Source organism: Pseudophryne corroboree, chromosome 1 (assembly GCF_028390025.1).
Source record: "Pseudophryne corroboree isolate aPseCor3 chromosome 1, aPseCor3.hap2, whole genome shotgun sequence".
Taxonomy (NCBI): Eukaryota; Metazoa; Chordata; class Amphibia; order Anura; family Myobatrachidae; genus Pseudophryne; species Pseudophryne corroboree.
This window is the reverse complement of record NC_086444.1, coordinates 113,017,215-113,029,456: the sequence shown is the minus strand read 5'-3', so window position 1 is coordinate 113,029,456 and position 12,242 is coordinate 113,017,215. Positions and strand designations below refer to the sequence as shown.

Genomic DNA, 12,242 nt, shown 5'->3' with positions numbered 1-12,242 from the left:
AGCCCCTTATATGTCCTCTGTTTGCCAGTGGCTCCCTCAGTTCTTAGTACCCATAGTGCTGCTGCGTGTCTGGCTGGAGTGCAGCAGTCATCTGTTGTGGTCATGTGACTTTGAGTGTCAGGAGCCACAACTGAATAAAGAAAGAGCCGCATTCGGCTCAAAAGCCACGGGTTGGCCACTGCTGATCTAGAAGCTGTATTTGTAGATTCTTCAAAATGACTTTATAGGACACTATACTATACTATACTAATACTATACTATACTGTTTCAGTATCAAAATGGTAGTTTTTTTATTCTTTTTGACTTTTCTCTTTTTCTGTGATTTTATTTTAAAGTATAAAATGCTGATCTCTGTTGGATGTGAAACGTATTGGTGTATATGTTAGATGTGTGTACAGCATGCTGAGAAACAATAGTGATAAGCCCAGTACCCACGGGCCGATGCAGGAGAGATGTGTGCTGAGCGAACCGCTCAGCACACATCTCTCCTGCCGCTCAGCACAGCGCGATCTGTGCTGAGCGTGCGGGGGGAGACGGGGGGGCCGCTCAATTCACCCAGCGGGTGAAGTGAGCGACTCGCTAGATTGGCCTGCATGCAGGCCAATCTAGCAACAGCGATAGCGATGTGCGGGGCCGCACATCGCTATCGCTGAGGGGGCTACACACGGAGCGATCATGCTGATATTCTAAGCAATCTAGTCAGATTGCTTAGAATATCGCTCCGTGAGTACCCCCCTTTACTGTCTTGTCCATAATTGCATTATGAGATTTATATCAAAATGACCCCGGGGCTTGGGATGCCGGCGGTCAGAATACCGTCAGCGGCATCCCGACACACATAATCCCGACATCTGGTAAGTAAGTAGTCTATTCCCCCCCCCCCCCCCCAACCCTCCCTCCCCGCAGCCTAAACCTAGCCAAACCCCCCCCCCCCCCACACACACACACATACAGCCTAACCCTGACCCTACCTGGCATACTAACGATCGGGATCCTGGCAGTTGTGATCCATGTCGGGGTCCCAACGTCGGTCTTCTGACCAGTGTCTGTATTCCAACTGCCGACATCCCAAACGCCGGTATGCTGACCAGATCCCTTTCTTTAATCCTTTATGCTGCCAGTCATTAATTAGTTTAGCATTGGGGCTTGCTTTACTGTCTATTGCCGATTATACAGCTGCTACAGAATAGATATGAGACACCTACAGCAAGTACTGTAATCAGTTGGCTATATACTTCTGACAAGCTGCCGCACTACACTGTGCTTGCTCCTGACCGGCTTCCTCTATACCTAATGTTGGCATGTCAGGCCAGCAGACATTTTATCCGACAGCCTGAAACCAGCAGCTATCACGGACATACTGTTGCAGATATTCTAGACCTTGTAGAGAGACTTATTTATCAAAGATTGAAGAGAGATAAAGTACCAACCAATCAGCTCCTAACTTTCATTTTTCAAAAAAAGTGGCAGAAGCTGATTGTTTGGTACTTTATCTCTCTCCACTTTATCTCTTTGAAAACTTTGATAAATGTCCCCCCAAAGTACCAACCAGTCAGCTCCTAACTGCTATTTTACAGGCTGTGTTTGACACATGACCGTTAAGCTGGGTACACAGTGGTCGATATATTGCTCGTTCGATTAAACGGACAATATACCGATAGCGGAACAGTGGGTGTGTACCCAAGTTGTTTACGATGTAGTTCACAGACCTATTGCGTCGGCCCTGCAGCACAGCCAATGCAGATATATTGGCATGTATGGCTGTGTGTACGGGCAACCCGCTGTCGCTGGCTGCTGGGACCGCCATCACTGACGCCTGGCTGCAGGGACCGCCGACGCTGAGATTACACCTGGGCAGGCAGACTGAAATTCCCCCTACCCCCTCCCCAACTGTGAAGTCTAGACCGGCATATCCAGAGGCTGAACGTTAAGTGTATGGCAGCTATATCTTCTAGGTGTGTACCCAGCCTTAGAAGATGACTGGTTCTTTTATCTCCTTCACCAGTTTATCTCCTGTCCAAGATTTGATACATCTATTCCACTGTGAGATATCTCGGTGTTTGGCCACACGATATGTTGTTCCTCCCCTGTGAAAGAACAAAGGAAAGTTCGGGCTGTCGACACATACGCTGGCAGATGCAGCGGATTAGCAGCTCACAAAATATCAGATCTTTCAGATATGACAGATGATTTGTCTGACAGATGGATAATTTGTGACTGTCGTGCAAATACACTGTACAATTATCTGTCAGATCTGCTGATATCTGGAGGATCAGCCAGATAATTGTATACCGTACAGCTCTACTGCTATGCTAGCTGGTGGGTGACTGCTCAGGACAGATTCTATTGCGCTGAAAGTAACAGTGCGTGAAGGTGCTCTAAAGTAAAGCAGCAACAATGCTACAATATCTCTTGAAAGTTTTAAGATGATACTCTAATGGGGTCTGATACAAGTTAATGAGTGTGCAGTTATTTGAGCTGCTGTGACATCACTAGGTTTGCCTCTGAGTATTGCTCAATTGTTTCACACAGAGCAGTTTAGCAAAACCTATCTGTGAAGCTGACAGTCTCCCTGTGTTTGTGTAGCACAGTGTGAGAGAGCATGGTTATCATCAATGTTTGTACTGTTCCACAAATTCTACAGAGCCAGGCAGTCAACATATAGTTCATTTAGATACAAAAAAGCAAGTGAATAAATAAACATAAAATACATCATGGTAGTAAAAAATACAAATACAGATTGTAACAATGCAAATAAACAGTTGCAAATTAAAATAAAAAATATAACCTATGCACAAATCCTTCTATACATATTATAAAGGAGAACGTCTGTCTGTCTGATTGCGATAAACTCTGAAACCACTGAACCGATTGTGATGCGGTTTTCACCTTTTGTGTAGGTAATTTTCCCAGGCAGGTTTCAGGCTAAGTATTATCACAGTCGGTCGTCACGGGGCTGTGGGAAGGGGCGCCACGGGATGGGGATGAGGGTGTGTGTGCAGTGCACTGCACTCAGCAAGTCGGCAGCGACAGGCACCTTGATAGCAACCGCTCAGTCATCTGGGGGCTGTGGGCGGGGCTTAATGGGGAAGGGTCCCCTGCACTGCACTCAGCAAGTCGGCAGTGACAGGCTTATGTGCCTCAATAGCAACCGATCTGAATATCGTGGCACTTATTCATAGGTAAGCATTGTAACACCCTGCACCCCACACTATATATTACCAAAATCAAAAAAGCCTAGGTAACCTACTTTTGTTGTCACCAACTTCCACCTGAGAGGAGCTGGTTACTGCAGCTAGTAAAAAAATAAAGACCTAGAAGGCATATTTGACAAAGAAGTGGGACATGATACGTGGTGGACGTATAAAGTGAAGTATAAAGACTCCAGTTACTTGTTTTATAGTATTTATTATTTATACATATTTTAATATCTAATATTTGACCTTCCACCCTCTACTGGTTTATTAAATTGGTGGTCATTGCTGTGGGCAACTCTGTTTTAAAATATGGCCACAACGCTGACAAGTGTTGATAAATAATAATATATAAGATGATACTCCTTTTTGGTCCACAAGTACCTTGACCAATATAAAAATACATATAGGAGTATATTCAATTAATGTCTGATCCTTTCCGACATGCATTTGTCTGAAAGGATCTGACGTGTTATTCAGTAGGACGGATTTGGCCGTTCTCGACATGTCAATCCGACTCTTTTCAAAGTCGGATTGACATTGTCAGAAACAGGACCAAAACCTGTCGGATTTGGCTCCATTTCCGACAGCAGCATGCAGCGCTTTCTGACAAATCGGATTTCCCGAGTTGTGGGAAAAAATAAGGCTGGATTGAATAGGTCGGAACCCGCCGTCTTTCCGACAAGACGGCAGTTTCTGACTCGGATTGAATATACCCCATAGACTTCTCATCAGAGCAGCACCTGCTTCTCAGTTACTGAAACCTAACAGCATCAGAGCTGGGTAAATGTTACACACCAGGGATACACTGCTATGCGTCATTTGCATTAATAGCCAGGAGGAGATGTTCCTGTAGCGCGTCGGATAACATAATCTACGTATGTGCTGATGTAATAAATAAAGTGCAGAAACGTGATAGTTGCACGTTTTATAGCACGTTCCATCATCCGCACCAGCAGTTCTGACTTGGAAGAAAGGTTAAGATTTTAAAAAGTTCTACATCATTTTGACAACTTCATTTGTGAATGAATTTGGCATGTTTGTGGGGCCTGAGCAAATCCTTATAGTACAGTAGCGAGTAGGCCGCTTCAGTTGTCTTTCAGTGGAATGTCAGGAGTGGGTCATGAGAACCTTTGTGAACTTATTGCAAATATCACACTTTTGCCTTCAAAGCTTGTGAAATATTCTGGCTGCATTCTATCCAGAGTGTTTGGAGTGTCTTCAGCTAAGATGCTGGCAGCACTTCTATTACTGTGCAGTTGCTGCAGTATCAATGTAATACATAAAGCCATCGGATCACTTCTATAAATTAGGCTGTATTTACATTTTGCTATATATTTTTTTTTTATTTGTAATACCCACCATATGTTCCAAAACTTACTTAACTCTGTGTGGTGGTCCAACAGTTATTTTGATTGTAACGCCATTCTCATTAAATGTACAAGTCAAGTACACGGTTTGGATGGTATACATTTTTAGTTTGTTTATTTTAGAACATGCCAACTTAAACCTTCCTGTATGTGCATTAGCTTGTGAATATGACATGCCATGATTATGGAGCAGCATGATGGCAAAATGGTTAGCACTACAGCATAACAGACTGGAGTCATGGGTTTGGTTCCATCCAGGTCCCCAATCTGTGCAGGGTTTGTTATTCTGGTGCCATGGTTCTCGCGCTTCATAATTAGCTGCTTTCAAAATTGGATCCTAGTCCATAATCCATGTGGTAAACTCCAATGGGGCATGGATGGATTCAGTCTGTTAAATATCTTCTGTGCAGTGCTGGATAATGCAATATAGTATGGTAGCTGCTCGATCAACCTAGTAATACGCTTCAGGTGCTGAAAGGGAGGGGTTATTCTAGCCAAACCAAAGATGGTGGACTGGTGAGTGGTGGTGGTGGGGGGGGGGGGGTTAGGGTCCCCAGCACACCAAGGGCTATCAGTACCAAGGCTTGAACACTCTTTGTTAATAGAAAATAAAGAGCTCATAGTTACATATATTTGCAAAGTTAATTTATTCCATTTTGGAATAAGGCTGTAACATAAATTGTGAAAAAAATGAAGCGTTGTGAATACTTTCCGGATAAACCTTGGATCAGGCATGTCCAAACTGCGGCTCTCCAGCTGTTGTGAAACTACATATCCCAGCATGCCCTAACACAGTTTTGCTGTCAGAGAATGCTAAAGCTGTGTCAGGGCATGCTGGGATGTTTTGTTTCTCAACAGCCGGAGGGCCGCAGTTTGGACATGCCTGCCCTAGTTCCTCCAAATGGCACTACAAGAACCAGCATGCCCTTGGTGCTGTTATCAGGCAGTGTTAGAGACCTCCAGTATAACAGACACCGTGAAGTGGCCTGGAGGCTTAACCTTATTTTTTTCCCCTCAAAATTCTACACGCAATACCCCCATAAGGACAATGTGGATTTTTTTGATTTTTTTGGGGAGATTTTTGCAAATTTATTAAAAATAAAAAACTAAGAAATCACATGTACATAAGTATTCACAGCCTTTGCCATGAAGCTCAAAATTGAACTCAGGTACATCCTATTTCCAATGATCAGCCTTGAGATGTTCCTACAGCTTAATTGGAGTCCACCTGTGGTAAATTCAGTTGATTGGACATGATTTGTAAAGGCACACACCTGTCTATATAAGGTCCCACACTTGAAGTGCATGTCTGAGCACAAACCAAGCATGAAGTCAAAGGAATTATCTGTAGACCTCGGAGACATGATTGTTTCGAGGCACAAATCTGGGGAAGGGTACAGAAAAATATCTGCTGCTTTGAAGGTACCAATGAGATCATTGGCCTCCATCATCCGTAAACGTAAGAAGTTCGGAATCACCAGGACTCTTCCTAGAGTTGGCCGGCCGTCTAAACTGAGTGATCTGGGGAGAAGGGCCCTAGTCAAGGAGGCGACCAAGAATTCGATGGTCACTCTTATCAGAGCTACAGCATTCCTCTGTGGAGAGATTAGAACCTTCCAGAAGGACAACCATCTCTGCAGCAATCCACCAATCAGGTGTGTATGGTAGAGTGACCAGACGGAAGCCACTCCTCAGTAAAAAGCACATTGCAGTCCGCCTTGAGTTTGCCAAAATGCACCTGAAGGACTTTCAGACCATGAGAGACAAAATTCTCTGGTCTGATGAGACAAAGATCGAACTCTTTGGCATGAATGCCATGCATCATGTTTGGAGGAAACCAGGCACCACTCATCACCAGGCCAATATCATCCCTACAGTGAAGCATGGTGGTGGCAACATCATGCTCTGGGGTTGTTCTTCAGCGGTAGGAACTGGGAGATGAGTCAGGATAGAGGGAAAGATGACTGCAGCAATATACAGAGACATCCTGGATGAAAACCTGCTCCAGAGTGCTCTTGACCTCAGACTTTGGCGATGGGTAATCTGTCAGCAGGACAACGACCCTAAGTACCAAGATATCAAAGGAGTGGCTTCAGGACAACTCTGTGAATGTCCTTGAGTGGCCCAGCCAGAGCCCAGTCTTGAATCCGATTGATCATTTCTGGAGAGATCTGAAAATGACTATGCACGGACGCTTGCCATCCAACCTGATGGAGCTTGAGAGGTGCTGCACAGAGGAATGGGCGAAACTGCCCAAAGATAGGTGTGCCAAGCTTATGGCATCATATTCAAAAAGACTTGAGGCTGTAATTGCTGCCAATTGCTGCTTTTTCACGTTGTCATGGGGTATTGTGTTTAGAATTTTGAGGGGAAAAATGAATTTATTCCATTTTGGAATAAGGCTGTAACATAACAACATGTGGAAAAAAGTGAAGCTCTGTGAATACTTTCCGGATGCACTGTATTTTTTTATGTGCCGTTATCATGTGACCTTACAGTAGGCAATTATGTGGCCAAAGTAGGTGCTGTTATCAGACAGTGTTAGGGACCGCTAGTATCAGAGACACCGTGAAGTTGCCTGGAGGCTTAACCATATTTTTGCAAATATATGTAACCAACATCTCTGAATTTTCTATTACCATATTGTGTTCAAGTCTTGTTACTGATAGCCCTTTGGGTGCTGGGACCCCCCTACCCCCCCCCCCCCCTTTTGTTTCCAGAGCTGTATAATATAATAACTAATTACAACATATATAAATAATAATAATAATCAAGAAAGACATGCTCATTCGGAGCTACCACCCTACATTTTTTGTGAGGACTGAGGGAATTCTAAATGATATACGTATAGTTATAGGAGTGGATGTTGCACAATACACTATTCCCATATAACATTTTCTTCATTCAACCATTTACATTACTCTTGAGCAGTTGTTTCTACTTATAATGAACTTTTGTACATCACAATAAACAGATGTCAGATTAACGTGCTTTAAGATTAGGTCTGCTTTTTACATTGTTGTTTGATAAATGCGCAGAGCTTTTTTTTTTTTTTTTAGTAGGAGATACATTTTTATCATTATTACGAAAGAGGACCATATTCCTGAGCCCATTAAGTCCAGATGTCTGATCAGTCATTACTGGCCGCCGGACTTACAAAGTGCAATTTTTCTTATTTACCAATAGTGAATAAAGGTCCACCTTGTACCCTCTAGCAGATCATTTGGATAATGTTAATGTTTATTGCGTTACTGCAAGCCTCTTCCAGCTTTCAAAGCTGCTCTGGTTTTGTAAAATCTTGGAGCAATTTTCCCTTGTATAGCTTCTTTGACGTTGATATCCAAACATATGTTATAGCAGGTTAACACGTACTGTTCTATGTATGCGATAGAAAAAAGTGCACAAGCATATAGAAACATAGAGGGAGACGCAAGAAGAGGTGTTAAATGTATTTCCGGTAAGTGCACATATGGGCCCAAATGTATTAAGCCTTACAAAGAAATACAGTAGAGTCGGATAATGGGGTAAATGTATTGCCCAGCGATATGGGGGAGAAGCGGTATCAGCGCACGTTATGTGCGCTATACAGCTTCTCCCCATGTATGATGGCTGCGGTGTGGGCACAAGACAAGAGGGCTATGACAAGTGCCCCTGTCCATGCGGAGGCCGATATGCGCGGGCACTGTATGAACGGTCAGCTGACAGCTGCAGGTGGCGATGCCTATGGACCACAGCAGGGACAATGCTTCCCTGCCTGTGTCGGGTGCCGGCTCTGGAGTGCGCAGGGGTACTCGCGTGAGTAGCGAGATCCCGCACATGCGCAGAGGAGCCGACCGGAAAGGAAACACAGTGCATCAGCTCTGAGCTGATGCCTCAGGGGGACATCGCCAGAGGGGTAGCTTCGGCAGACAAGATGTTAGTACATCTTGTCGATGTCCCTTCCTGCTTCGCCTCAGTAATGAGGTGAAGCAGGAAGTGTTATAGCGGCACAACACTTGCCACTATAATACATTTACCTAAAGGAGTGATAAATGACAAGCCAACCAGCTTCCTAACTGCCATGTCACAGGCTGGCTTTGAAAAATGACAGTTAGAAACTGATTGGCTGGTCATTTATCACTCTTTATCCGTCTCCACTTTATCTGTAGTTAAGACTTAATACATTTGGGCCATTATTTGCTGCAGTTACCGATTCCCTGCATGTAATAATGCAGGGAAGTGATGTGAATGACAGAGGTGCTATGCGCCCGTCATTATCTTCCTTCTGTTAAGTAGATAGAGCACCAAATTGGTTCTGTAAGTTATGAATGGTCAGTGGCACTAACTGCTATGATGACTGCATGTATTGATTTTGACAGCCCAGGTTGGCACTGCCACACACACACTGAAGCTTCGTCCTGGGCTGTCGGACTATGAAGCCAGTGTTCGTGTTTCATCTACAGTAAAAAAAAAAAAAAAAGTGCGTGTGTTGCTATAGTTGCAAGAGGTAGAGTGCGATTCGCCGGACAGGGTGGTTAACACTCGCCCTCTTAGCAAACTACATTTTTAATACATCCAGCTGCCAAACCAGATGGGCCAAGTGGTTCTTATCTGCTGTCAAAATTCTATGGGGTATTTTCAATTAAAGTCGAATCCATTCCGACATGTATTTGTCGGAATGGATCCGACAACCCCTATTCAGTCCCATCTAAAATTCGACTTTTTCAAGTCGAATTTTAGATGGGACCCGGAGGAGGCGAGGGGGGGGGGGGGGGGGGGCGAGCCGCGGGGGGACAGCCGGCTGCAGCCAGAGGAGATCAACGTGCTGGTGCCGGGTGGAAGCTGGTCTCCTGTTTCCCCGCCCGCTGTCCCCTCGTCTCCCTGCAGCTCCCCCCCCCCCCCCCTCTCCTGCTCAGGGTCCATCTTATTCCGACATAATTTTGATGTCGGATTGAGATAGTCGAAAAGGGGGCCAAAACCTGTTGGATTTGGCCCTGTGTTCGACATCAACACGTGGATCGGCAGCTATTCCGCCGATCCACGTGCTTGTCGAAAAGCTCTGAATAGGTCAAATCAGGATTCAACCTTAAAAAGTCGAAAACTGCCGTCTTTTCAACAGACGGCAGTTTTCGACTGCAATTGAATATACCCCTATGTTTCTTTAAATGACCTTGCGTCGACTCTCTCAGGGGCAGAGCAGGGCATGATATTTCAAAGTTATAATGCTTCTCGCCATTCATTCTTCGTGCTCATGCACATGACTATTTGCGGCCAGTCCTATTCATATCGCAGCATGTATGGCAGGGTGTAGTATAGTTTGCCGGCGGTCGGGGTCCCGTCGACCAGCATACCGGCGCCGGGGTCCCTACCACAGCCATACCGACAACTGGGCGAGCGCAAATGAGCCCCTTGCAGGCTCGCTCCCCACGCTTGCGGGCACGGTGGCGCGCTACGCTATTCTCCCTCCAGGGGGGTCGGGGACCCCCAAGACGGAGAAAAGATGTCGGTATGCCGGCTCCGGTATGGTGGTCGCCGGGAGCCCGGCCGCCGACAACCAGAAGACCACCCTGTATGGCTACCTCTTGATTTTTACAACCAGTTAGACACAGTGCAAAATAATAAATATTATATAGTAACAGTATGAAGTGTCATCCCCTGCACTCTTTCCATCAAACTCTTCGCATATCAATTTAGCTCAAGACTTTTTAGCTGCTCATATTTGTAAATGTTAGTGGCTCTTTTATACTAGTGTTTCAGGTTCTTTCAATTTCTGAGAAGCAGCAGACATTTGTTCTTCATTGAATGTTAACGGATAGCTGCTATTAATTGGTTTCACAAATATGGAGTTTTTTATTTCACTTTTTATTTAAAAAAAATAAAATGTACCACTTTTTTTCCTCTTATTTGTTTGTTTCCTATTGCAATGATAAATATAATCTCTCTATGCATACAATATAGCGACGGGCTATTAGTGGCTCTCCAGTCGTGGATGAACTACAAGATCCAGCTTGATCCGTCAGGCAGGAACTTGTAGTATCACTGGTGGAGAACTACTAAACGTCTGAGCCTGTTGTAGTTAAGTTTGACTAAGAAATGTTCCATATTGAAACTTTTTTTATTTATTTATTTATTTATTTTTCTTTTCTAATTTGGCTAAAGCAAGGTCTTCATTTGTTTTGGGCTCTAAATACACTTATTGTAATCCGGATGTCAGACCTCAGATGACGTCTCTGCATTGAGTTGGAAACTTTTCCCGTACACTGAGTTTATTATAAGCCTCGGGAAATGCGCGGATGCCCAGTGATTCATCCATTTAGTGTTCACTCGAACAGCGTAATAATTTTGTTTCTTATTAACAATGAAAAAATTATTTTTTGTTTAAGAACCACACCTTCCCAAATTCCACTACAGCTTATTTTCCAGTAAAGAGGAGCCCTATTCCGCAGCCGCTGTCTCAAGCCATGCAGCTAACACAATTGAACAAATACGGCTGTCGCCTCTTTATTCTTCTTCACCTCTGATGCCATCGATTTTGGGTTCAGAGTTTCAAGCTGCTTATTGCAGCTTTGTGTTCCTCTGTCTGTTCGTGACAAAACCGCTACTGTACATTCATAAAGAGCAGTTTTTGCCACCGGCAGTCTCTGTGACAGGGTAGCCTGTAGCAGACATAAAGTGCAGCCTGTTGTGAACTGCTAAGTGGGAGCCTGCCAAGAGCTCAGCAGACAGAACTACTGTAATTGGGGAGAGGAAAAAAAAAGATTTTTGTGCCCGTCTCTCTCCCTTTTTTTTTCTTCTCATTCACTAGACAGAAATTGTTAAAGTAACTTGTTTACGTAAGATTTGTCTGACTTTATTTTCTCATTGCATGAATCATTTTTTTTTATTTTTTTTTAACACTTAAGTCTTGCACTGCAGGTCATTGAACACTTCCACATGGAGGCTGGCACAGAACCAAACCCAGGACACGCAACTCATCACCGTGAATGAAAAATTGGTAAGTTCTCCTTATCCCAGCTGCATACTCTTTGCATCTTTCCTGGAGGGGAATCTCGCTGTGCAATAGGTAACCCATATGCTTCTAGGAAATGGAACCATGAGTTAGTGTTGGACACAAATAAAAAAAAAAAGTTCTGTGACATTGGGAAAATGCATTAAATAGTTTGCAAAGAGTTAAAGTTTTAGAACGACTCGAAATGGGGGGAAAGAATGATCTGTCATCGAGCATATAAGCAACGAAGAGCTCCAAAAATGCTGGTGTGCTAATTTTGTATACTCTGCGGTCACCCAACTGTAGCAGATTTTGTATTGAATTTGACAAATATGTTTTAATCTTCTGTTTTTATTTATTTTTCATGATTAAACCATCTTCTTTGTTAAAAACCCCCCAACAAAACAAGTCATCTGTAAAGGGTTTCTGGAGCCAAACTGAAAAGGGGACTGTTATGTTAACCACTTACCTCCCAACATATGAACAGCAAATAAGCCCTGCCCCAAAACACCCAACCACACACCGATTTGCCAAACCACTTGCCGATTTTGCCAATGTCACGCCCTGTCAATTCAGTCTGCTGGTTTGAACGTAGGGATTGTCCCATTATAACATGTGCTATTGAGAAGTTTGTCCTAACTCTGCCCCAACCTACACAACCTTTTAATGCGTCTCATCATAGCATAGCAGTACGTGGTAGGCAAAGCCAGC

The 12,242-nt window shown here is 44.0% G+C and overlaps 1 protein-coding gene across 1 annotated transcript in view; it reads left to right on the top strand.

Moving 5' to 3' along the window:
* NDUFS4 (NADH:ubiquinone oxidoreductase subunit S4) overlaps positions 1-12,242 on the top strand; it is a 299,270-nt gene that overhangs the window by 71,026 nt on the left and 216,002 nt on the right. Inside the window, exon 2 of the mRNA XM_063962020.1 lies at positions 11,459-11,537. Coding sequence (XP_063818090.1) covers positions 11,459-11,537 — 79 coding nt within the window. The remainder of the gene's footprint in view (positions 1-11,458; positions 11,538-12,242) is intronic.